Source organism: Cyphellophora attinorum, assembly GCF_001299255.1.
Source record: "Cyphellophora attinorum strain CBS 131958 chromosome Unknown Contig39, whole genome shotgun sequence".
NCBI lineage: Eukaryota > Fungi > Ascomycota > Eurotiomycetes > Chaetothyriales > Cyphellophoraceae > Cyphellophora > Cyphellophora attinorum.
Genome location: NW_017253267.1, coordinates 172,534 through 197,448, shown reverse-complemented (window position 1 = coordinate 197,448; position 24,915 = coordinate 172,534). Strand labels below are relative to the sequence as shown.

The window sequence follows — 24,915 nt, the reverse complement described above, 5'->3', positions numbered from 1 at the left end:
CCAGGTGGGACTGGGCTGAAGCGTGAAATGGACGTTAGCGAGTTTGTCGTCGTTGATTATAGCGGAGCGACGCAGTCCATATCTGTGAAAGGCGTCGTCCTTAGCGTGTCGAGCGTATACACATATCTCGACTATGTTTGACACGCCTAGAGAAGAGTTCGTCAATGCAAGTGACTACTGTACAAGCATGTCCCCTTTCAAGACTCTTGGAACTAGGTATCCGACAGAGCTGGATTGACACGCTCTCTGGCTCCTTTCAGCAGACGTCCGTGCCACAGGGTCGCTGCATCACAGTAAAGGTCGAGCACAGATGCACAGTAGCCGCAATTGTTTGCCTTCCTCAGCAATGCGGGGGAAGTTTGGCCTCGCCATTTAGTCCTTTTGGAATTTAGCAACTGCGAGGGAGGACGCTAAGGCACCATGACGATCAGCCATGAAATCTAGAACGCCGCCGACGATGGATGGCAGCTCAGCAGAACATTGACTCCAGACTTCCTGGCTGAAGCTGCGAGAGGTCAGATTCGAGACATCCACCAACACTTGATGCTAACCGACGCGCAAAATCTTGTGCTTGCTTGAAGATCTCAACGCGATCGACAGAAGCACCGTAGGCATCCTGGATCAATCCGCCATTGTTCATGGCCTCCCACATACCGCCTTTCACTAAACCAAGCACTGACTCTTTGACGAGCTGCAATTCTGTTTCAATCTCGTGTGGCAGATATTGTGAGACTAACGCAGTTCCCTCCGTCTTCAACATGGGGGCCTCGTCTGCATCGTTCGAGGACTCTGTGAGCTGCTCTTCGAGGAGTGGCCTATCGTCATGCAGGACCGCAAGCGGTGATGTACGATTTGATGCAGACAACTGGATCATGGAATAGCCCTGGCTCCGCATCAACTCTCGTGCAAGTCGCAACCATGGCGCCAGGTCACTGTCGCTGCCTTTGACAGATTCGACCGATTTCGATAGCAAAGGATCTGCCACCAACCTGAGCGAGAGATATTGATGCAGCTCAGCCATCTGTCACCAAAGAACAGGTCCGCTCTCCCGTCTAGTCGTTGCGTCAGCGAGATAGAGTTGGCTGGCGTTCCAGTGGACGTCAACCCCTGGAGCGAGATTCCCATTGTGTTAGGCAGCAGATATCTCTGCTGCGAGTGTCTACACTCGAGGATCAGGAAAATTAACATCTGGTACCAATTTTGGGCCAATTCTGCCTCCGGAGCAAGAATCAGAACATGGGAACTTGCCGTGGTCGGATAGAACGATTCAACTATCTGCAAAGAGGCCGCGGCGGGAGTCAGAGCCGCGTCACTCACGCGGTGTCGTATGATCAGTCTCGATCCGGCAGGCCGCGCCTTTGGTGGCCATGCAAAGGTCGTGAGATGTCGCAACACCGCCATATCTGTTCTTGGAGGCAGTTCCAGCGCAATGGATGGGTGAGCAAGGTCACCATATTCTGCACCTTGGATGCTTCGAAGTAGACGTAACAGTGATCCGGCGGACTCTGAGGTGACTCTTATCACTATGTCGACTTGCACTTTGTGCCACTCTCGCAACGACGATGGGTCTAGCTCGAGCATCCAGGCATCTTTGGTCGGAACTGATATGCTTGTGACACCATATCGGCGGGCGCTGTTGACGATGCTCGCCTGTAGATATTCAGCCTCTTGCCTTGATCCGTCGTAGAAGACAGCTTGTAGCCAGAGCGTGCGGTACAGATGACCGAAGGCACCTTCAACACCCCTCTGTAGCCGGCCCCGGCTCGATTGGGCGGCAAAGTCGATCTGAGCATCATGGAGATAAATCGGACAGTCAGAAGATGAGAAGCCATTCACTTGCAAGATGCTGCTGAGATCGATAGAATGCTGGCCCATGGCGGCGACATGGACTACAGCTCGTTTCTGAGAAGCCATCAAGCAAGCCGAGTCCACAACGTGAGAGGCGGCTTCTGGGTGCGCGAAGACGAACAACACTGCGTCTTGAGACGGAGCTTGCTTCACGAACGACTGCAGCGACTGCGACAGCTGGAAGTAGCGTATCGGCCCATTGTATTGCTCGTTGCTAACCTCATCGTACCATCTGGTGTTTCTCAGTCCATGGCCAGGCACATTTGCCTGACTGACCGGCAACACATGAATGTTCTTGACCAGCACATATATCAGCCAGATGCTCAAGAGCGCCAATGCAATGCGTCGCTTGCGCAAGCTGCGAAACATTGGCAGTCGTCCAGCAGCAGACTTGGAGGGACTATCATCATCTTTCTTGCGCCCAGGCTCGAGACCGTAGTCGAAGTGTCGTCGGGTCGCCATGCAGCATCTTGGCGACCTGTATATAGCGTGGACTCTCTTCCCAGGCTGCAAGCGTACAGAGAGAGGCGCGTTGGCGACAATGCGTCGCCGTCTTCAAGTCCATATTCGCGACATCGAGTCGCGTTGAGACCCCACCGCAGTTGCTTGGCGACAATCATTTAGCTCGGCCTGGATCTTCAAGCTCATTCACTGTCAATGCAACGCCCGTTCCACGCACATGTTATCCGCCATGAAGACACGATGAGTCATTCTTAACGTGCGAGCAGTGCAACCACACAGCGAGAGAAGGACATGCGGGGGATATGGCAGCAGACTTCTCGGCCTAATTTGAGCTTCACCACTGCCAGAACAACCGTCAAGTCCACATTTGGCCGGCGCAGCGCGACTCGTCACGGAACCCGCAGTAATAAAGTCGCAGCTTGCGATGTCTTCGCAGCTTTCCTCGCGCCCCTGTTGGCCGCGGCGGCATTCGCCGACACTTCATGGAAGAATAGCAAGAGGAAAGAGTGGGAGATCCGCTTCAAGGAGATCAGCGACGAGGTAGAGCGTCTCAAGGCACGTGAGGTCGAGGTATGGACACGCATACAGCATCGGTCAATCAGGCGCGGCGCAATAAGTCAACGACGCATGTACTCGACCGCTGCTCATGCAATATCCTGGGACAAGATTGATGCAGAGGACTGGGCAGAAGCGTTTGAGGAAGATGCCGAACGAACTGCGACTCAACAGGCTCAGGACAATCAAGCGCCTGCCGCAAATCCTGCGACAGCGCCGCTGGTGATGCGTCAGTCGAGGGCCAAGGTGCTCGAATACGAGAGTCTCGTGCGCAAGCGACTGATCCTTCGTCTGCTGCTCTACGTATACTCGGACCACGACCCGAAGTACGAGGACAAATATCATGTCCAAATTCAGAAGAATGTGCTCCCAGAGGAGATTGGTCGAGTAGTCATCGATTTGCAAGCCATAACACAGCAGCTGCGAACTATGGCCCACTATGCGTTGCGCGACCGTCCTGGACATTTCCTCGAGGCCGAAATAGAGCTTGGAAGTCCAGTGTTCAGTCGACAGCACGACCGTCAGCAGCTTCGCAACCTCGCCGAAGACTACCGCGCAGGAAAGCTTGATACGCGCGTTCTTATTGACTGTCTAGTAGAATGGCTGCTGGACTCAGATCGACCCCCTGGTCCATATGCGTTCGTACAACTCATCCTGGTATTCACACACTGCGGCCTGGATCAGCCCGCGGATTACGCCGTGTCGGCACTACGAACCTCTGGTTACACCATCCGCCAAACCGAGATCGTTGCAATCCTGGAGATGTGCTCGAATCTCCGGGACTTGAAGACGTTCGACTGGCTCATCCAGCAACTGACCAGCAAGGACGGCTTCCTACGTAATGGGCGATATCTGTGGAACTGGATCAGAGTCGATGGGACACTAATTGCGGCACCCGCTCTTTTCAGCCCGTTCTTGTATAGAGGACTAATACGGTCAACAATCAACTTTGGACAAATGGATCGTGCTGCTGCATACTATAAGATGACGCAGAAGTACAGCTGGGCTGCCAGCCATGAATCATATGTCCTGAAAGCCTTCCTTCAATACCACGCAATCAATCGCGACTGGGACAAGGGCAAAGGCTGCATAGGTCGAGCCCTCCGGCACCTGACGGATGACACGCTGATACACAATCATGCAACGCCGGAGCGAGCAACTCGTCAAATAGCGGTGATTTGCCTACGTATTGCCGATCTCTTCGCCGCTTGCGACAAGCAGCAAATGCTCACGGCGTGGATCACTCTTGTGGCCAGGGAAGGAATACCGGCTCCTGACTTGGATGCTAGCAAGAGATCGCGTAGTGCAAGTCTCAGATCGATTGCAGGACAATGGACCGGAGCGGCAGAGACTCTCGGCAACCCACCCGCGCCGTTGACGGCAGATGGCTTCGGCGGGTTTCGAAAGGCAGTGCAGAGCTTCGCTGACTCCTTCGGACTCGCAATGCAGGAAATTGATGACACCGCGGCCTCAATGGACCAGAGCGTCTCGTCGCAGCGCACACGCCAAGATCAAGAACAAACCGGAGCATCAATGGAGGTATCGACGCCTTATTCGTCGCCACATGTGCCAATACAGGGGCCCATAAACGAGCCGACTCAGCCACTCGAAGCACCTCCTAATCAGCACTTCACAAACTCTGAGCTTGTGAATGAGACCAGGCGGTCTGTGGGGGTGTCCCATGTTCAGCCCCCAGCGCCCGTACCACCCACTATTCCACCCGATTTCTTCGAGGCAATGGAGATGGTTAGGGATGAACGAGCCTCTCTTGAGAGCGCCCGTCGGGCCCAGCAGCAGCAATTACAATCCGCCCTCGACCAGATCAACGCGCTGAAAGCAGAGACGATAGCCTTACACAAGAGACTTGACAGCAGTCGAGACAGTCAGCCTCAGGAGGTGCAGATGCCATCCGTCCTGCATAGTCTACCTTCGGCAGAAGCAGAAACACAAGTTCAGAGTGAGCCACTCGAAAAGACGCCACCAATGCGTACATTGGACAACGGAACAACTGAAGAAGGATATCATTTTGTCGATTCCAGTAATCGCGGTCTTCTCGGCACTTCCGGCGGGTCTGGTCACGTGCTTCCAGAATCTCCAATGGCGGAAGGTGACTGGCGTTGTGGCTGCCAACATCACAACTATCACAGCAATAAGAATTGCCGCCTTTGTGGCGAACCTCGAGCCAATGCCGTGTTTGTTGCGCGGTCTGCAATATTGCGTCCGTCAACGGCTGGGACGCCCGCCAGGCACTCGAACTCAGCAAAGATGAACTCGGGCGTACAGGCGATTTCCGGGTCCCAATCGAGACATTGGCATTTGCTGAGCGACGCTACATCGTCTACAGATGACAAAACGGTAGCGCCGCAAGCCACGGAACTTGCTCCCGAGTCAGTCCCTCGCCCGCACTCGGCCGAGCTATCGTTCCCCAGTGAACACATGCTGCCACCACAGCAGGAAGATAACCCCGAAGCGGAAGACTCTGGCTACGACTCCCTGCCTGAATCACCAGCGTCGTCGCTCTTCGATGCACCCCCATCGCCATCTCCCCATCCTATTCCTGTGACGATGTATCGCAGCCTCGATGTGGATAGTTTTCTGGACAACAGCGAACGCCCAATAATTCGAAGAACAAACAACATGCTGCCTCGAGCCTCCCTGAGGGACAAAGGACTTGAGCACAAGTCGTTCACCCCAGTCGACGACGATGACCCGGCGATGCGAATACTTCCCCGCCAAGCGAAGCAGAAGATGACAGGTTCTGGGACAGAAAAGCAAATATCCGATCGGATCAAGCTGCTCACAGAGGCGAAGAAGCGGGGTCGAGCCGCCAATGCGGAGGCGAGGAGGGCGTATCTTGAAGAACAGGCTGCCTTGTCTGCTTAACGCCACTGTTCTGTTGGACAGATCTATGGGCAGAGCTTGGCACCGGTGCAGTCCTCATCTTTTCGTGTTCGAGTAACGCATGGAAGTAATGCTGTGTGGTGTGGCTTAGAGGGGTCCGGTTGACTGTGTATGTATAGAGAGAGAGCTCCGATGAGTAGCTCTTCGTGTTATGAATGAGAGGATTTCCATCGAACAAAAGAAGACCTTGCCGAACTTAGCAATCTTGCTTTCCTGCTGACATGAAGTATTCTCGCAACCTCGTCGCTTCATCGCAGGGTATTTGCTACCTGTCGCCACGACCACCTGGGCAATGACACGCGTGCTCCCCAAGGCTACGTTGTAACATGGCACTACAAGGTCTGTGTCGCAGGAATATAAGTGCTTCGAAGAGCCACGACGACACGGATGGCAAGCCAAGTACATGGCAGCAACGGGCCTTTCGCTGTTGTTCGAGCTACCTGCTGGAGGTACGACACTATGTCCACGCGTGTGCTACATCCGCCTGAGTCGGAAGTGGTATGAGGGAACACGTTACGAATTGGAATTGAGGCAACCGAGTTGCATTGCGCCTTGTCAACCGGCTGGACTGAGGCTTCGCATGAGACCGGATGACAGACACCCAAACCACACCAGCGACTACCTTCCTATGATGCAAGCGGCCGACAGTGGCAACGCATAGCTCGGTCGCTCTTGCTTATCAATGTACCTAACGGCACGAGTGGCAAGTGCGCCCACGGGCAGGTCGCACCTTCCAGTATTGCCTGGGTCGTCAACCGGCGTGCTGAGGCTCTACGAGACACCGGATGACAAGAATTGCCCGAGGCTGCGATCTTCTCGTCGTCTCTTACATCATTGAGGATGCAAGAGTGGAAGGACCTAATGGCGGTGACTACTATCGAGGCTGGTTGACAACACCATCGACAGCAGGTTCCTGCTTGCTTTTCCCCAGGCGTCTTGTCATCCAGTCTGGGCTGTCGTCCGGCTTTCGTTCAGGCCTACCGACCAAGCGATGTCATCCGGTCTGGGAACTTGCCACAACGATCTCTATGCCCGCCTATATACCATGATCGGAGCAACAGTTGCAGAACTTGTGCTCCAATGCGTCCAGAGTCTTGTGAACTTCAATTTTTGTCTACCGCAGACCCAATGCTTCTTCTCGTAGAATTCATATCTGGCAACTAAATTGTGCCTGATCAAGTAACGTCAGCCCTGCTCCGTGACCGCAATTCCATGACGCCGCTGTAGAAAATCGAGGTATTCGGCTGCGAGGGTATGTATGCGCGGGCGCTAAGCCTATGCCGGAGGATCACGGATGTCGCGTATCAGCCTCATCCGCGCCCGATGAATATCGCAGACAGAATCATGCGTGCGCAAACCTTACGTCGCTTAGCCCATACCAAGAGACAGCCTCCGAGCAGTGAGCCGCCGTGGCGGACCCTCATCGCATTTGGCATACCGAACATCTCAAGTGGCTCCCATCAAGCGCTTCAATACCTGGACACCGACTTCAAGCACCTGCTCATCTCTTGTCTTCTTCAGCGCAGCTTTCACCACCTCGGCAGCGTTCTGCCCCTTCACAATGTCCAGCCCACCATCGGCTTCACACAGATTTCCCAAAACCACCAAGCCTCTGACGACGACTCCTTGATCCTCTTCGTCCGCAATCAAGCCCAGCACTCTTTGCACACCCCATGCTTCTTCCTTTTCCGAAGCGTCCGCATTCCGGCCGCTGCCACCCCTGGCAGCAAGAATCCCTTTCGCAACTGCTTCGCGCTCACTTAGCACAGCCAGAGCACCACCTGCGGCCTGCCTGGTTGGTATGTCGTCGACATCCCCTAGTGCCAGTAGCACCCTTAGCCGTCCCTTTGCCCGTGCGCTCCCGTCCCCAAACTTCCCTGCTCCGACGTCACAGACACAGAGGTTACACAGAAGCTCGACGGCAGCTCGTCGAAGGTGGTAATGATCATGCAGGAGCAGGTCTTCGATCTGCGGAAAGGCGAGGCGAACGATGATTTCGGCGGCTTGTCCCGAAGGATGGGATGCGAGATTGGTCAGAGCGAGGAGTGACTCGAATGTTGGCAGACGGTCTTGAGACTGGTTGTCGGATGAGGCCGCGAGCGGTGAGGCATTGGCGGAGGCGTTGTGTAGGAGAGATACGAGCGCTGGGACCGCGTCCGTGATGTGTGGCGTCGAAGTCGTGAAGACGTGGGCGGGATTCAAAGATATGAGAAGGCGCGCGAGGGCATGAGATGCGTCTGTCGCTGGGACACTGGAGGATGGCGAGGGCGACGGCGGTGTTGGTCCATCGGTTGAGGCGGTAAGAGCCTTGGCTGCTGCTTGCTGTTTTTGGAGGGCCTTCTGGGCGTGCTGGATCAACAACTTCACCGCGCCTTGTTGAGCGAGCTTGCCGCGATCTTTCGGATTTCGAGACAGCGAGAGAAGGATTTGGTCCGTCAATTGAGAGGTCGAGTTGGACTTTGTGCGGTTGATTTTGACCAGAGTTGGCATCAGGTTCGCGTCGACCAGCGCTGTGCATCGATTTCTGATGTGGTCTTCATCTTCGAGAGGCGAAGAGTCACCGGGCTTGGAGGCGTTGGCGTATGCTTTCAATTGCGAAATCTTCTTCTGCTCCTCTGACAGATTCGGCGGATAGTGGGTCAGGTTGAAGACGATACTCAGCGCTCCTACCACGATTTCGGGAACCGCGCTGTTGTCTTCCAACGCCTGAAGTAAATGTTTGAGGAAAGCTCTGTCATTGGCAAGCTTTTCCTTCACCTCAGGCTTCAGAGACGTGTACGCAAGGCCTTCTATTGAGTCAGAAACGTTTCTTCCTTCTTCAAGGGACAGGGTTTTGGTAAAAAGATCAACAAGTTCACTAACATCATCATCATTCGCCGTGTTGGCAGCTCTCTGGTCTTGACCACTGGGTTTGGTGCCGGACGTTCTCAATTTTGCTAATACAGTGGCCGCCATGGAAGGTTGTTTGTCGATGCCGTTGCTGACTTTGTGGGAGAGCCATGGACTGCAATGCTGAGCGATGGCCTGTCTACAGCCTGCGTCTATGCAGGTCGCGTTAAGGAGAGCCAGGAATGTTCCGTGGACGTGTGTGGTAGTTTTATTGCGCTCCAAAAGTGGTAGCACTGACGGGAGAAACCCCTCTGTGAGAAAGAGCTGGGCTGTGACAGCAGAAGCGAGTGGGAAGAATTGTGCTGCTGCTGAGAAAGCGAGAATGAGATCATCTCCTTTAGCCTTTGCGACGTGATCTGTGACAAATTTTGCGAAGTATTGCTGGCCCGTAGCCTCAGATACCTCGAGCAGCTTTGATAGGACGAGCGTGGCTTGGCCTCTGACCTCGGGCGGCAACCGATAGTCGAGCGAACAGAGAAGTGCATCGAATCCATCTTCGTCCACGAATGTGTGCAGCCGTTGTGTGTCTGCAATCAACAGTAAAGCAATGCCTTTCAGTGCTCTGCCATCATGGTCGTGCCCGCTCTCCATAAGCTTTGCCAAGAAGAGCAGGAATAGCTCGTCCTCAACATGAAGTCGGCTGCTCTCATCCTCCCATAGGGACTGATCAAGGACAATCGAACGTAGACAGTTCGCAGCATCGTCACCTCGGTCGTAGAGGTTGTCGAAGAATTCAGTTGTCGAAGCTTTCAGTTCTCTGGCTAGGTACCGCCTTACAATCACACTTCGATTTGACAGCTCAGCGATAATGGCATCTTGAGAAACGTCGAGAGTGGTTGATACACTCTCGAGGAGAAGTTGGATGCATTCGAGAGCAGAGTTTGCTGCGTTTGGTGCTTCGTCACTTCGCAGATATTTGATTGCCTCCCGGCCGGATTTCGCATCATGATAGAGCGCGTACTTCCGGCAGAGATCGAGCAATGGCGATCGAGACTCCTCATTGTGAATAGCCAGGAAGGCGCTCTGGACGTCGATGTTTTCTGGGCCAAGAGCAGCAGCGGCTCTCAAACGCCTGGACGCTTCCTGCAACGGCTGTCAGATTTGGAGAATGCAGCCGAGAGACGATAGGACGGCGGTAGAATTCTGGAATTGACATGTGATGCGAACGAACTTACATCTTTGTAGCCAGCACGGGACAGTTCAACAGCTTCTCTGGCCAGCATAGTTGCCTTCTCCTCAGACATGCGGCGCGTCACATTTTTGACTTGTTCGACGGTGGCCATCGTCCCTGCCAGTGACGGAAGGCGGCAGGCGCCCGAAGATGACCCGGGGCAGTAACAATGGTCCAGTCGACCAGAAGTGGCGGAGAGTCCTTCAGTCGAGGGCCAGCATATTTGTATAGCAAAAGAACGTCTGTGGTAAGACCAAGAGAGCGGCAACAGGCGAAGTCAGATGATGCTAGAAATTTTCTATGTTATTCTTCACAGCAGAGCCGTGTTGTTTTTGTCAGCCTTAAGGAGGAAATTTGGTTGCTCTCTCTCGGTTGGGAAAAGTCACGGTTGCAGTAGTGTTGAGTGGGGTGAAAAAGCAGTGTATAGCAGACTATGGCCGACGGATGGACGAAAGCCGAGATGTAGGAACTTCTTTACAGAGCAGGAGAGAGCGAAGAAGAGCCGAATTGTGCACGAAGACGCGTCTCGAGCACGTCTTCCGTCAGATGGGATGCAGAGAGACCACCACGTTTGAAGCAAAGGAGTATTTGCCATGCATATGGCAAAAATGGATTGACCAGTAGGAGCAAGGAGAAGAAGGCGTGGAAGATTTTTCTCGAATTCATGGGCCTTCAAAGACGTGGGGTCGCAAGCAGAGTCAGTTGCTGGTGGCTCCTCCTCGTTTGCACTTGCACCTTCTGATGACTTCACACTGGCATGCGCCCCGAAGTCGACAATGGGCCATGACGATGGCAATCATCTCAACCGCCACGCATCTTCGACAGCGTGTGGAATCACAAGAAGATGGCAGTAGCAGCATGTTTGTATCGCAGAAGTAGGCTGACTCCAAGAGCGGCGGAATCCAGGCGCGGGCGCTTAATTTAAGCCCAGCCACCTTTTACCATACGCTTTTACCTGAGATGCCCATTGGAAAAGTGCCCCTGTTCGTGTTCTCGTCTTTCACCCCGCGATCTGTGGTCAGCATACAGATCGTTGCGATGTGAGATGCGCTGCCGGATGTCATACGACCCCAGCCTTTGCGTACTGCTCCCTGTGTATCGCAAGTTGGAGTTGACCAGCGGTGTCCACACAAGCATTCTTCGCTGCTGAAGCCCTGCAGAGTACGACGGACCGAGCGGAGTCCGCCGCCGGCTTCGAGAGTCGCTAGGCGCTGCTAGCGCCTGTTAATCTACAAATGATGCCTAGAGTTCGGAGATCAAATCCGTGTGCATGGTTTCTTCTTAACGTGCATTGAAACAGCCACTGGCCCTCCGCATCGGTCAAATAACATCAGAGACAGTACCTCAGATCTTGGTGCAATCTGGCGACAAGAGATATTCACACAGCTTCATCCATGCGATCTGCCACGCGCGTCTCGCAGATCTGTCCAACTCGGCCTCTTCGTGGTTGCCACAGAAAATCCGTAGACCGCCAAGAGGAGTTTCATCTCAATGCCAGCGGAGCGCAGTGTCAGACTAGATTGAGTCTTCGCCTGACCTCACTCGATGACTGAGCTGGTATAGAGGCAAAGTAAGACGCAAGTGCTTGTAAGCGTGCGCCAGTATGGACGGCCTGGAGACAAATGATCGCTCACAGCAGACCACTACAGGTAATCCTTGAATAGCTTCTCTATTATGCTGGTCAGCTCGTTCGACTGACCCTTACAGAGCAAAGCCCATCTCTTCTCACAATCATCCTCGACACAAATCCCGCAGCGTGGGCTCTTCTATCAGACACGCTACCTCTGTCTGCCGTGGTGGCAAATATCCTGGTCTTCATCAATGCCCATCTAGCGTGTAATTTCACCAACAAAGTCGCCGTCATCGCGAGCCAACCGGACAAAGCGCAATGGCTCTATCCACCTTCGCAGGAGCAACAGACGGCAGCGCGGGAGGATGCAGCAGAGGATACACCAAGACCAGCGAAACGTGTCAAGCTCAATAGCGCACAACCCACCAATAGTGACGCCGATTTCACCGACGGCAGCAAATACAGGCCTTTTCGCCTCATAGAGACTGCACTCCTCAATTCCCTGACAGAGCTCCTGAATAAAACGACGCCAACAGATCTGGATCCCTCATCCAGCACTTCCACCATGATCGCGGGTGCCCTTACCCTCGCTCTCAGCTACATCAATCGGGAGTCCATTGCCTACTCCGAATCCATTGTCGGCGTTGCCACTGATCCGACTACCCAGCAGACAGCTGATACATCCTCTCCCTCACGCCTACAATCTCGTATTCTCCTCATCTCCGCCTCCCCAACCACCGACCTCGCGCACCAGTATATCCCCGTTATGAACGCGATTTTTGCCTGCCAGCGCCTGAGCATCCCAATCGACATCCTGGCCATCCCACTTCCAAAGTTCTCGCCCACCAACTCATCCGATACCCAATCCGGCACCCCCGCGATCTCATCCTCAAATTCCACCGTCTTCCTCCAACAAGCCTCCGACGCCACAAACGGCATTTACCTACCCTTCACCTTCCCTCCTACCGGCAGCAGCAGCAGCAGCTCTCAGCAACCCCGAATAGCACAAACCTCATCCGCCCTCCTCCAACTCCTCCTCTCCCCGCTTCTCCCCTCGCCACTCGTCCGCACCCACCTCACCTCGCCGACCCTAATCAACATCGACTTCCGCGCCGCCTGCTTCTGCCACCGTCGCGTCATCGACTTGGGATATGTGTGCAGTGTGTGTCTCAGCATCTTCTGTGAGCCGCCGCTGGCGGAGGAGCAGCCGGGACCGTCTACGCCAACGCCAGGAGAGCCAGGGGGGAAGCAACAGGAGCCAGCGTATGAGTGTTTCACGTGTGGGACGCGGCTTGGGTTGGGAGAGGGCGTTGGGAGGAAGCCCATTGTGGTTGCGAGGAGAAAGAAGAAGAAGAAGGTCGCTGGGGCGAGGAGTGGGCTTGCGGGTGGGGAAGGGAATAGTAGAGTCGGGACACCTGTGCCTGGGTGAGGAAGCAGATATGGTATGCGGATAGCAAACGTCAGCACGCTTTCATGGCTCAGACGAAGATCACTTTCCGATGGGAGTCGAATAATAGAGCCATTGGCATTATTACGAATAGAGCTATGAATGTCGTCTTGCTTCGTGACAATGAGCCATAACGCCATCAGTGTCTAATGCTGGACTGCCTCGGTCGTTCAGCTAGACGTACGCTCTGTCCGTGACTCACGAGCATCAGACCTCGAAACACCCATCCTCTGTACACGCTCGACACGCTGGATGCCGAGAGGGGTATCGTAAGTTCACGGGTGCGTATGCGTATCAACATTCTTCGTCTCGTCGTTCTTCTCGAGGAGTGGCTCCCTGGATCCTCCTGCTGCCTTATGGAGTTCGTAGGTTAGTCGACGTGATATTCTTTCTTGCATAGCTTTTGCAAAGAAGGCCCGTGTGGCTGCTCGGTCTTGTTCCTACTTCCGAGCGTATTTGCTGCGGCACAGTCGACCTCCCTGCGCGAGTGAGCCCGACTTGTTGTTGCGAGACATGACACAGACAGGCTTCCTCTCCTCGCTATGCATAGATGCGATGGCAAAAGAGTCAGTATTGTGAGCAAAGTAGAAGTAGATACCGTCCTTGCTCTTCTTGACGCCGAGAATACCAATGGCGCCTGTACAAGGACTGTGACGGACACCTGGATGATTGATGAACTCGTTGTTGATCATGCCTTCCAGTGCTTCATCTTCGGTGCAGTCTTCGTAGCTTCCGTTGACTCGACGGTGGGAGTAGTAGATCCGTTCTGCTGCGGAAGCGGCCGCCATGGTTGTGGCCATGTGCTCGCCTGTACCGCTAACAACAGTGGCAACAGACGACATGGTCAGGTCTCCTTCATCACGAGGAATGACAGCCGTGCCAACTCCGACGAGTGCAGCTGGACCACATCGACCTTTGTGCTTCATGCCGATGCCACCCGAAGAAGAGCCACCAGCAATATTGCCCCACGCATCTACTGCGATCGCACCAACGGTGTCGACGATGTTGTCACCGTCTTCTTCCGTAAGATATTGCAGTCGGACAACTTTATCGGATTTCCTGTCGGAGCTGAGGTTCATAGAATGCATCATAAGACCCTGATCAGTATCAGATCCATCCATAGAGCTGCTGAGCTTTGCCCTCTTGGCGATGGGGGACATGGTAGGTGACATGGATGGAGACAGATTGCCAAAGTCCAGGTCTGTCGCCTCGTCTTCATACAGGTAGTGTTCTTGATCATGATCGTGCGTGCTGCCATAGGTCTGCGAACTTCGGAACTTGGTATGATGAGGGGTGTGTCCGGCATTGGCATTCATCGCTTCTGATGGCAGATCTACTGCAGAAGCGGCCAATGGCCTTGTTGGCGTTGGAATTGCACCGAGAGGATTTACTTCGGCGTGTGGAGGTGTACGGACATTCGAATCGATGCTAGCAGTCCTCGATTTTGACGCCATGTCGGAAGCATTGTCAGGCCCTCCTCCATTTGCAGCTACATTAGCCAAATCTGTCTTCCATTTTGTCCAACGCTTGCGAGCTTCGTCAGAGATCAGGAAGTCGTGCGGCACTACTGACACGCCATTTTCGTGAGCAAAGTCCGCAGCACCGTCACCAACGATCAGGTTTGGAGGTACTCGGGACAATGAGAGCGGTCTGGTTGACGCCTTGAGGACGATGTGGGCGAGTGTGATCGGGTTCTTGATATCTGTACATACATCAGTATGAAATTTATGCTCGGAGGCGGGCTTGTTACGAGATGCAGCTCCAATGGCACCACTGCGTCCCAAATGATCGACCATTGTTGCATCGCACTCCACGTGGCCATTCATGTTGAGATTGCTCCCGTAGCCAGCGTTCGTGATCTCGCGATCTTCAAGTACTCTGATGCACATCTCCACAGCTTCGGTTGCATCACCACCATTCTTGAGTATGGCCATGGCAACTTTAGCGGCATCGTTGCAAGCAGTTAGATGGGACCGTTCATTGTTGAAGCTATGGAAGCCGGCTCCGGCGTGGACAAAGATGGCACAGAGGTCGCCACCCTCCGGGACCTTATGGCGGGGAGGCATTGAGGACCGGGTATGCTGCTAGCGAGGAGGGTGACATGAATGTGTTGATTCTCTGATAGTGACTGGTTATTGATCTACCACAAGCGGACCATAGAATCGATATCTTGAAAAGAGTGCTTGCGGAACCAAAGATACAAAGAGCGAGGAGGGCCCGCTTTCGAGTTGATGCGTCTGATTAATACCAGCAGCCTATGTGGAAGGGAAGGCAAAGGCAAGATGAATGTGAGAAAAGTCCCATCGCTGAGGACTGGCAATTCCCAAACAGCAGTCACTGATCCAGGTGGGTCTTGGCTCCTGCCCTTTGCTCTGCTACGCTCATCACCACTGCTTACGCCCTCCTACCTTCACATGCTTCTTTGCTTTCCTTTGATCTGATCACCATTTCTGTGAAAGCAGGACACAATCAGAAGGAGCGACAGCGAGGTTCAGAACTTTGGATGATCTATCACTAGCGTCTTGGCTGGAGAGTTTGTGGTGGTGTTAAGCAAATAACTCCGGGCTGTCCAGCATTTGGCCGGCTTCCGGGCTTGGTGGGCTGTACTCGTAAGTCAGCCTTCTAACGACGTCCAGCGGCATTGATGCTGCCTACTCGAACCCACAGTTTGTGTGAAGCTCGTTAACGTCGAGGGAGACCGGAGCTCATCAGGCGCATGGATACGTGAAACACCGGTCGTCCTCCCTCAAATCTCTTCGATCTCATCACACCTGAGCGCCGCACACATCCCGCATCTCAATATGGCGACCCAAACTCCAGCCGTTGTCATGGACAAGTACGAGCCGCCCTGTCCTCAACATACTTTGTGACTAACGTTGTCTGTAGCGGTACTGGATTCTCGAAGCTGGGTATGTATAGTTCCACCGCGCCCAGCGAATCCGCCTGACCCGTGGTTCCAGGTTTCGCCGGCAACGATGCTCCCTCCTTCGTCTTTCCTACTGCGATCGCCTCGAAGTCCGGCGCCGGCGGCACAAGCACAGGATCAGGCAGACCAGCAGCCCCGAACAAGCCATCGTTTTTGACAGGCGGTGCACAGGGTTCAAATGTGGCTGCTAAGAGAGGCACGGAGGACCTGGACTTCTTTATTGGTGATGAAGCACTGGTCGCAGGCAACAACCCTGGGTATGGCATCCGCTATCCAGTAAGACATGGCCAAGTCGAGAACTGGGACGACATGGAGCGCTTCTGGTCCAATTCAATTTTCAAGTACCTAAGGGTCGAGCCGGAGGACCACTACTTCCTGCTCACCGAGCCTGTGCGTTTCCATGGGCAATCTTGTGACCATTTACTGACCTGAAGCAGCCGCTGAATCCTCCAGAAAATCGCGAAAACACCGCCGAGATTATGTTCGAGTCCTTCAATTGCGCAGGTCTCTACATCGCTGTACAAGCTGTTCTGGCCCTCGCCGCTTCATGGACGTCGTCAAAAGTAACAGATCGATCACTGACAGGGACGGTCATTGACTCTGGAGACGGTGTGACCCATGTTATTCCTGTCGCGGAAGGTTACGTTATTGGATCTTCGATTAAGAGCATACCTATCGCTGGTCGAGATATCACATATTTCGTGCAGAGCCTGCTGCGAGATCGAGGAGAGCCCGACAGCAGCTTGAAGACGTCCGAAAAGATCAAGGAAGAGTACTGCTATGTCTGTCCTGACATTGTGAAGGAATTCTCCAGATACGACCGCGAGCCAGAGCGATTTCTCAAGCACACCGTCACCTCGCCTAACGGCAGATCAGTACAGATCGATGTAGGCTACGAACGATTCCTGGCACCCGAAATATTCTTCAATCCCGAAATCTACTCCTCCGACTTCCTGACGCCTCTACCAACAGTCGTCGACGGTGTCATCCAATCCTCACCAATTGATGTTCGAAGAGGACTATACAAGAACATTGTTCTTTCTGGCGGTTCGACTCTTTACAAAGACTTCGGTCGCCGATTACAGCGTGATATTAGACATCTGGTCGACGCCAGGATACGAGCATCAGAAGCGCGCAGTGGTGGAGCAAGGAGTGGAGGTCTTGACGTATCAGTCGTGACACACAAGCGTCAGCGTCACGGTCCGTGGTTCGGAGGCAGTCTTTTGGGTCAGACGCCAGAGTTCAGAAGCTACTGCCATACGAAAGCCGAATACGACGAGGTCGGACCGAGTATCGTGCGGAGGTTTGCCTTGCTGGGAGGACCTGGTAGCACGTAACGTTGCTCACGCATTGTTCGGTGCCTTCACCAGGTGCTCGCGCAGAAGAAGTGTAGATGAAGGGCTGCTCCAACTTAGCGACATTGATAAGACTCAAGAAAAGCTTCATACACCAAAGACTCGATCAATTCTGATCACTAACAGATGAGACAAGCTCTGACTGACCGCGTACCCCAAGATTTCAGCAAGTCGCTCGACCGAACAGTCACTCAAGCTGCTTCTCAGGTTGCTCCTGCTCCGGCTCGTTCTCAGGCTCCTTCCAAGCCTCATTCACCACCCTCCTCAGCACACACAACCCTTCCACATGACTCGTCTGCGGGAAGAAATCGAATCCTCTCAACTCCTCAATCTCATACCTAAAGCTCCCAACCTCCTTCCCCTCATCCTCCCGTCCTTCCACCTCCTTCCACCAATCCTCCCCACACCAACCCCTGACCAAACAACCCACATCCCTCGCCTGACTCCCCACATTGCAACTAACATACACCACCCTTGCCGGCCCGTACCTCAACAACTGCTTCAGAAAATCCGTACTACACCCCTTCCTAGGCGGATCAATCACCAACACAGTATTCTCAGCCGGGTACGGCACATCCTGGAACAGCGCCGCAGCATCAGCCTCAATAAAGCCCGCGTGCTCTACACCGTTGAGCCTCGCGTTCTCTCGTGCCGAGGTGACGCCCCAGGGATCGAGCTCGATGCCGAGCACAGAGGTGAAGAGAGGGGACAAGGTGATAGCGAAGAGGCCCGAGCCGCAGTAGGCGTCGAGGAGGTATTTGATTGGTTGGGTTGGGTCTGGTTGGACAGGGAGAATTTTGCTGCGGACGTAGGACAGGAACGAGGGCAGGATGGAGTTATTGTTCTGGAAGAAGGAGCCGGCGCGGGTTTGAAGATGTAGCTGCCGATGTGCTCTGTTGCGAAGGTGTCGTTTTCGGTTGTGTAGAGTTTCTTTTCGCGAATTGTTGTTGGTGGGGCGGATGGGTCGGTGGTGGGCTTGTAGACGTAGTTGTTCACGATCTCGGGGATGTGTGGTGGCTGAGATTGGGATGTGGACTGAAGCGGCAAGCTTCCGAGCTCGAGAGCACCTCCCGGGAATGGCGAGTCAGTCTTCGCGAAGACAGAGTCTGCGTTACCTCCTCCATTAGACTCACCCTTGTCGAAGGTGCGATCCGTTGTTTCGCGTAGCAGTATTGTTGCCCCACGCTTGTAGGTGTCGATTTTCTTGATAGTCTTGGACCTTTCGTGGCGGAGGCCATCTTGGACGATATCTGTGGCGATCGGACAGCTTTCGATGTCCATGGTCTGCCTGAAACCCTTGCGCATAAATCCTATCGGTGGGGGCTTATCGACGCTGAGCCTCTCGCCTTTCCGAGGCCCGTCGAAATGGGGCGTCAGCTTCGTTCGATAGCCATACTGGAGAGGCGACGCGCCGGTGTCGCCTATCGGAGGCACCTGCTCCGGATCGAGACCCGAGAAGTATCGGAAAGCGTTTTCCACAACAGTCTTCTTGTACTTGAGTTGCTCATCGTAAGAGATCATCTGGAACTGGCATCCGCCGCATTGAGCAAAGTATTTGCACTTGGGTTTGGTTCCAGCTCGCAGTTCGGACGGTTCGATAGCCTCCACGAAGTCAGCGTTGGACCAGATGTCTTCCTCCGAGGGCTCGAAAGCTTTGATGTTGACTCGATCTCCCGGAAGAGCAAATGGTATCGCGAAGACATGATCGCGTGCTGGATGGCGAGCGAGGCCGTCGCCCGTGCTTGACAGCTCTTCAACGTAGACCTCAAATACTTGCCGTTCTTGACCTCGTCGCCTTCCTGTGTCGGGCCTCACTTCGCCATGAGAAGTTTCCAGCTCGACTGACGGTGCATCGGTCGGGCGAGGGCGACTTATCAGACCTTTGGCCTCGATGTCGAGCAAGTCCTTGTGGCCGCATTCCGCAAGCGTTGGCGTGAACTTCGAGCTTAACTTCCTACGCTTCTGTACATTCTTGCCGTTGGTCTCGACCGCCTCTCGATCCCTCTTCATCGTCAGGCTAAGTCTTTGAGCCACTACCTCTGAAGATGGGAAGCCAGGTGGGAAGAATTTCTTCTGGGAATCATAGACTTCTCCAAGCTGCCTGTCAAGTTCATGCAACGCTGCTTTCAGATTCGTGTGCCTCTGCGAAAGTGCCCGGTCTGCTTGCCGCCTACTCTTTGACTTTTGTCGAAGTCGCGCAATTCTCCCGAGAAAGTTTTTCCAGATGTCGTTATTCGCCGACCATGCCTGATTCTTAGATCCCCACTTAGATCTCCCCTGGTGCGTGCTGTCCGATACGAGCGCGATGATATTCCGAAGGATCTGCGCTTGGTGCACGGAGACATTCAAGAGAGTCTCGATGCTACCGAATAGTCGACGGCGCTCCAAGGCCAGCTCCGTACTGGCGCGTGACTGCTCCAAGGCCAAACGGTCGATCCGGGCAACCAAGAGTTCGCGGCGCTTTCCCCAGTATCTAAGTTGCTGTGCTGGCGGGCGGCCCAATACCGGCTTCGTCAACGAGTCTGCATGAGATCCGTTCTCCAAAGCTCTTAAGATGGACTGCAAGTATTTTGGTTGCGCGCCTAATTTCTTTTCTTTCACGCGTTCATGTTCATCTCTTGTGGAGCGAAAAAGTGTGAGGGAGTTTATGCCAGTTATGTCTATACGACTGGTTCGTAAAGATTGACTCCGGGCCAAGCTTCGCTGCATCTGCTGTGTGAGAGTCCGATCTTCTACCTGTCCGAAGTGACGGGCTACAAATTTGATGAGCTGTGCGCGTTGTAGGCCGGCATGGAGAAAAGGCAACTTTCGAAGATTTAAATTGCCCTTAACGCCTTGCCAAGACCTCCGTTGAGCCGCTAAGGCAATCAGTGATACGGTTATGTGGCCGTATGTCATCGTGTGTCTGGAGGTATACTAAGCGTCAATAGGGACGCTGCCTTCTACTCTACAACTTGATGCTACGGCCCCCCTTCTCCGCCTCGCGCAGGACTCGTTTGAGAATCTTGCCAGACGGTAGCTTAGGGATGCTCTCACAGAACGAGATTCCTCCTTCTAGTTGCTTGTATCGAGCGAGCCTCTCCTTCATATGCGCATGTATCTCTGACTCGTTCAAAGTTGACCCAGGTCTCCGAACAACGAATGCTTTCGGCAGTTCCACATTATCATCCACCTTCTTCCCTATTACAGCGGCGTCTGTGATGTCTCTATGTTCCAGGAGCACGCCTTCCAACTCTGCTGGCGCGACCTGAAAACCGCGAACTTTGATGAGCTCCTTCACGCGTTCGAGAACATAGAGAAGTCGTGTCTTGTGATCGTACCGGAGGACATCGCCTGTCTTGAAAAATCCGTCTTCGGTCCAACTCTCCCTGGTTGCCTTCTCATTCTGGTAGTAGCCCTTGACGATTGTAGGACCTTTAACCGCAAGCTCGCCTCGTCCACTAGCTGTCACGTCAATGCCAGCCTCGTCGATCAACTTCATCTCGATAAGTGGCAAGTTTCGACCGACTGTACCCACGCCTCGTCCATCTCACCAGCGGACTGCTTCCGCGACACATCCCACGGCACGATAGCGGCCATGGAAGTTGTCTCAGTCATGCCCCAAACTTGACCAAACGTAGCACCAGGGGCAAGGAGTGCCTGGAAACGTTTTTGTGTAGCGCCGTCAAGAGGTGCAGCTCCAACTGTGCCATTCCGAACTGATCTCATGCTGAATTCAGGCTTGTAGGTCTTCGAGTTCTCGTCAGCTAAGCCTGACATGACGATACTCACGACCATTGGTGGGACCATGAAGTATTCTGTGATCTGATAGCGGCTTGTGTACCGCAAAAAACTTTCGAGCTCGAAACGTCGCATCACATATGCTTCTCTGCCCTCTTTCAGTGCACTGACCAGCACCTGTGGAAGTATACCGACGTGGAAGAATGGCATACATAAGATCACCCGATACCTGTAACTTCTCGGATGTGCTTCGTAAAACAGTTGGTGTTCAGCCACGAGGTTCTGGTGCGTGGTCTGGGCGCATTTGGGCAGACCCGTGGTCCCAGACGTGTAGTATAGCTGTGCCACGGTGTCTTTCGCGGTCTGCGCATCGTCGAAACGAATCCAGTCCGCTTCTCCGTGGTCTAGCAAGCCGCGCCACGATTTCAAGGCCTTGTCAGATGGCACTTGCTGTCCTGGAACAGCATCGAAAACGAAGAACCGCTGACCTACATCGACTCCATTGTCCTTGAGCGCGATCAACATGTTGTCCATGATCTCCGGCTCCGCGAAGACGAACTTGACGTTAGCGACTTTGATAGCATGGGACAACTCATGACGCGTATAGGATGGGTTGGTGCCAACGCTTAGACCTCCGGCGCCTATGATGGCCAGGACCAGGAGTGGATATGTAATCGAATTGAAGCTGTGTACGCAAACTGCATCGCCATGTCGGAGACCTGCAGCCCGCAAGCCCGCAATGAGCTGTCGGACCAATTTGCGTGCTGAGGCGTGGGTATAATAGTTAGAAGTGTCCGATGGGTCAATCAGAACGGGTCTGTTGTTGTCATAAGAAGGTTCGTCAAGAGTGAAGCTGACAACATCTTTATGCGAGAGGGGATACGTTCCTGAGCTAGGTAGAGGCATCGCGTTCGTCGAAACGACGCATCAGATTTCACAACGTGACTATCGTAGCACCGCTTCAAAGGCTTCAGCGGCTCATACTCACATATATTCGTCGCAGAGTATGGGAGGACCGCCTGGACCTCATTCGTTGGAGTCTACAGTATAACCGAGGACAACTTTAGCTCGGGGCTTGGTCGCCTCAACGGGAAAAGCATCAGCGACGCTGTAAATTGCATAAGATTGGAGCACATTGATCGTCGCGATACTGCTTAACATTGAGTGTTGCTGCGCGCGGGACACCTACTATCAGTCTCGCTGACCTGAGGGTGGCCTAGCCGGCGTGAAATGGAGCAGGAACGTCAAAGGGCATGGGAACCTTGGCAGCTTGGGAGAAAGCGGCCGCAAGACTAGGCCAGAAGATTTCAGGGTTAGGGTTGCAAACGCGACTTCGAAATCTCGACGCGAGTTGAGTCTGTAAAGCGCGACCCGCAAGTGTTGCTCAGTCGGTCGCAATCTCGAAACGCCCAACACTACAAGCGCGACCGAGTGGCCTTCCATTGTATGCCTAGCCTTACTCTGACACTACGGTTCGCGTCACCATATGCTGCGCTGAGGACTCCTCGCGCCTTCGTGGACGCCACGATGTTCCACCGAGCCGTTAATACTCATGCTGCCAACAAGCCCGTGAGCAGCAGGGTACCCTTCAAGCAACACAACACCAACATTCAGAGTCAGCCACCGACTAAGCGGAAGTTTGATCGCAGTATGAGCACGAACAGCAGTCTTGGCGGTCTACATGATCTTGTCCAGTTCGACGAAAATGACTTCGATGATGTCGTTGATTTTTCAGAAACAATCACACAGAAGCCTGAGGTTCGCTATCCTCGCGTGGACCCTGTGGTCTATCCAGATCTATCGCAGCAAGGCAGTGCCTCGTCCGTGCCCAAACACCCGGCCAGCAGTGCACCCGTGCCATGGTCGTCTTCTCCCGCCGCCCACTTCGAAGCCCCATCCCGACCGCCACCACCACCGTCGCCAAAACTAGATCGCCCACACAAACGCAAGAAGCTGCCATGGGGCAACAAAGTAGACGAGGAAATCAAACCCATATTACCAGAGAATAAGGAGAACGTGCGCTATGCCTGGAATATGTCAGCCTCAGAAGTCAAGGACGAGCAGAAGGAGTTTCGGAAGCAAAATCGAGTCCAGGTGGCCGTCTCGACCAAGACTGAACCTAGACCATTCACGACCATCACGAAAGAAATGTTGAGCCCGGAGCAGCAGACTGTATCCAAAGCCGTCATCACTGACGGCAAGAGCGTCTTCTTCACAGGTTCTGCCGGCACAGGCAAGTCAGTTCTCATGCGATCGATCATTGCCCAGTTTCGAAATAAATTCCGCAAAGATGTTGATCGCCTCGCCATCACGGCTTCGACGGGTCTCGCGGCCTGTGTCATTGAGGGTCAGACACTGCACAGCTGGGCTGGCATCGGTCTCGGCAAAGAGCCTGTTCCAGAACTTGTCAAGAAAATCAAGCGCAATGCCAAAACCCGACAAAAATGGTTGCGCACTAAAGTCCTGGTCGTCGATGAAATCTCAATGGTCGATGGGGACTTATTCGACAAGCTCGAACAGATCGCCCGCATGATACGTAACAATGGACGACCATTTGGTGGTATTCAGCTTGTGGTCACTGGTGATTTCTTCCAGCTCCCGCCCGTGCCGGAGAAGAACACTGTGGCCAAGTTCGCGTTTGATGCCTCAACATGGACGACTTGCATTGAACACACGATCCTGCTTACGCATGTGTTTCGTCAGAAGGATCCTGTCTTCGCTGAAATGCTAAACGAAATGCGTCTCGGCAAGATCAGCCCAGCTACGGTAGCAAACTTTCAGCGTCTGTCTCGGCCTCTGAAGTTTGAGGATGAGATGGAGGCCACTGAGCTGTGAGTGCCCTTGTATCTGCGCGGCGACTAAACTGATCATTTACAGATTCCCTACTCGAATGGAAGTCGATGGCGCCAACGCTAATCGTATGAGAAATCTGTCTGGTCGGGACATGGTCTTCGATGCGGTTGACAGCGGAGTGTCCGATCTTAATGTGCGGAACAAAATGCTGGCCAACTTTATGGCTCCTCAGAAATTGATTCTCAAGAAAGGCGCTCAAGTTATGCTGATCAAGAACATTGACAATGCGTTGGTCAACGGATCGCTAGGGAAAGTTATGGCCTTCATGGACGAGGGCTCTTTCGCCACGTACAAGGACGACGAGGAGACCTTCTTGAAAGCCCAGGAGCCTGACAATGGGAGTGACGACGAGGGCAAGGCTGCTGCACGAGCCAAGATCAAGCAGGCGCGTCTCAAACAGGGCCCTGTCGACTCACAGCAAGGCATGTACTGGCCCATGGTCAGATTCGCCTTGCCAGACGGTACCTACAGATCATTGCTGTGTCAGCCCGAGGAATGGAAGACCGAGAACCAGCAAGGCGAGATCACAGCGAAGAGATCACAGGTCCCCTTGATTCTTGCTTGGGCTTTGTCGATCCATAAGGCGCAAGGTCAGACACTGAGCCGTGTGAAGGTCGATCTGGGAAAGGTCTTCGAGCGTGGCCAGGCATACGTCGCTCTGTCTAGAGCCACCAGCCAGGATGGTCTCGAGGTGAAGCGCTTTGACCCCAGGAAAGTCATGGTGCATCCGAAGGTGATTGATTTCTACCAGCAGCTGGGCAGTGCGGATACTCTCCTTACGAAGCGCGACGCTCCACGGCCAAACCACTTCCAGCGCAAGAAGTCTGACGAGGATGAGGAGCTGGCGTACATGAACGCTTAGGCATGTTCGTCTTGTGGGCAGGTCGCCGGTGCCGCGAGCCTACAGTGAAGGGGGGGACGCCGATGTTTCCAGAGATTGGTGCAACTCCACGGTGCCCGTCTACAGCGGTAATGCGGTTTTTCCAATATGGACGACGAAACGATCGAACAGGGAGCGGAGAGCACATCTGGGGGAGATGGTCATACTAACAAGCGACCCGAGGTCCATCGCGCCAGAGCGATCAGCGCCTCAGGATTCTTCGACTTTCCAGAGCGATGTCTGATCCCGGGACCACAGACAGCTTAGGAAAGCATTGACACAAGACGTGTGGAAACGATGGCTGTGTTTGTGATGTATTCGCACAGCCATCTTCCTTG

At 53.9% G+C, this 24,915-nt stretch overlaps 9 protein-coding genes across 9 annotated transcripts; 4 read left to right on the top strand and 5 right to left on the bottom strand.

Moving 5' to 3' along the window:
• Positions 1 to 372: 372 nt before the first annotated feature.
• Positions 373 to 2,310, bottom strand: AB675_11001 (uncharacterized protein; the record flags this gene model as incomplete). The annotated part of the gene is made up of 3 exons (XM_018139813.1): positions 373 to 505; positions 552 to 978; positions 1,029 to 2,310. The coding sequence occupies 3 exons, from the start codon at positions 2,308 to 2,310 to the stop codon at positions 373 to 375; spliced, it is 1,842 nt and encodes a 613-aa protein (XP_017995504.1).
• A 291-nt stretch (positions 2,311 to 2,601) lies between these two features.
• Positions 2,602 to 5,748, top strand: AB675_11000 (uncharacterized protein; the record flags this gene model as incomplete). Its single annotated transcript, XM_018139812.1, has 1 exon — positions 2,602 to 5,748. One exon carries the CDS (start codon positions 2,602 to 2,604, stop codon positions 5,746 to 5,748), a length of 3,147 nt encoding a protein of 1,048 aa, XP_017995486.1.
• A 1,464-nt stretch (positions 5,749 to 7,212) lies between these two features.
• Positions 7,213 to 9,938, bottom strand: AB675_10999 (Ring assembly protein 3; the record flags this gene model as incomplete). The annotated part of the gene is made up of 2 exons (XM_018139808.1): positions 7,213 to 9,738; positions 9,831 to 9,938. The coding sequence occupies 2 exons, from the start codon at positions 9,936 to 9,938 to the stop codon at positions 7,213 to 7,215; spliced, it is 2,634 nt and encodes an 877-aa protein (XP_017995458.1).
• Positions 9,939 to 11,429: 1,491 nt separating this feature from the next.
• Positions 11,430 to 12,825, top strand: AB675_10998 (RNA polymerase II transcription factor B subunit 4; the record flags this gene model as incomplete). Its single annotated transcript, XM_018139807.1, has 2 exons — positions 11,430 to 11,475; positions 11,534 to 12,825. The coding sequence occupies 2 exons, from the start codon at positions 11,430 to 11,432 to the stop codon at positions 12,823 to 12,825; spliced, it is 1,338 nt and encodes a 445-aa protein (XP_017995439.1).
• A 458-nt stretch (positions 12,826 to 13,283) lies between these two features.
• On the bottom strand, positions 13,284 to 14,777 carry AB675_10997 (putative threonine aspartase; the record flags this gene model as incomplete). The annotated part of the gene is made up of 2 exons (XM_018139806.1): positions 13,284 to 14,545; positions 14,594 to 14,777. 2 exons carry the CDS (start codon positions 14,775 to 14,777, stop codon positions 13,284 to 13,286), a joined length of 1,446 nt encoding a protein of 481 aa, XP_017995528.1.
• Positions 14,778 to 15,644: 867 nt separating this feature from the next.
• On the top strand, positions 15,645 to 17,106 carry AB675_10996 (Actin-related protein 3; the record flags this gene model as incomplete). The annotated part of the gene is made up of 4 exons (XM_018139805.1): positions 15,645 to 15,679; positions 15,730 to 15,752; positions 15,804 to 16,159; positions 16,207 to 17,106. The coding sequence occupies 4 exons, from the start codon at positions 15,645 to 15,647 to the stop codon at positions 17,104 to 17,106; spliced, it is 1,314 nt and encodes a 437-aa protein (XP_017995509.1).
• A 205-nt stretch (positions 17,107 to 17,311) lies between these two features.
• On the bottom strand, positions 17,312 to 19,134 carry AB675_10995 (tRNA (uracil(54)-C(5))-methyltransferase; the record flags this gene model as incomplete). The annotated part of the gene is made up of 2 exons (XM_018139804.1): positions 17,312 to 17,901; positions 17,946 to 19,134. The coding sequence occupies 2 exons, from the start codon at positions 19,132 to 19,134 to the stop codon at positions 17,312 to 17,314; spliced, it is 1,779 nt and encodes a 592-aa protein (XP_017995447.1).
• Positions 19,135 to 20,071: 937 nt separating this feature from the next.
• On the bottom strand, positions 20,072 to 21,750 carry AB675_10994 (putative acyl-coenzyme A synthetase; the record flags this gene model as incomplete). Its single annotated transcript, XM_018139803.1, has 2 exons — positions 20,072 to 20,599; positions 20,638 to 21,750. The coding sequence occupies 2 exons, from the start codon at positions 21,748 to 21,750 to the stop codon at positions 20,072 to 20,074; spliced, it is 1,641 nt and encodes a 546-aa protein (XP_017995432.1).
• Positions 21,751 to 22,371: 621 nt separating this feature from the next.
• On the top strand, positions 22,372 to 24,559 carry AB675_10993 (ATP-dependent DNA helicase pfh1; the record flags this gene model as incomplete). Its single annotated transcript, XM_018139802.1, has 2 exons — positions 22,372 to 23,675; positions 23,722 to 24,559. The coding sequence occupies 2 exons, from the start codon at positions 22,372 to 22,374 to the stop codon at positions 24,557 to 24,559; spliced, it is 2,142 nt and encodes a 713-aa protein (XP_017995430.1).
• Between the last annotated feature and the right edge of the window lie 356 nt (positions 24,560 to 24,915).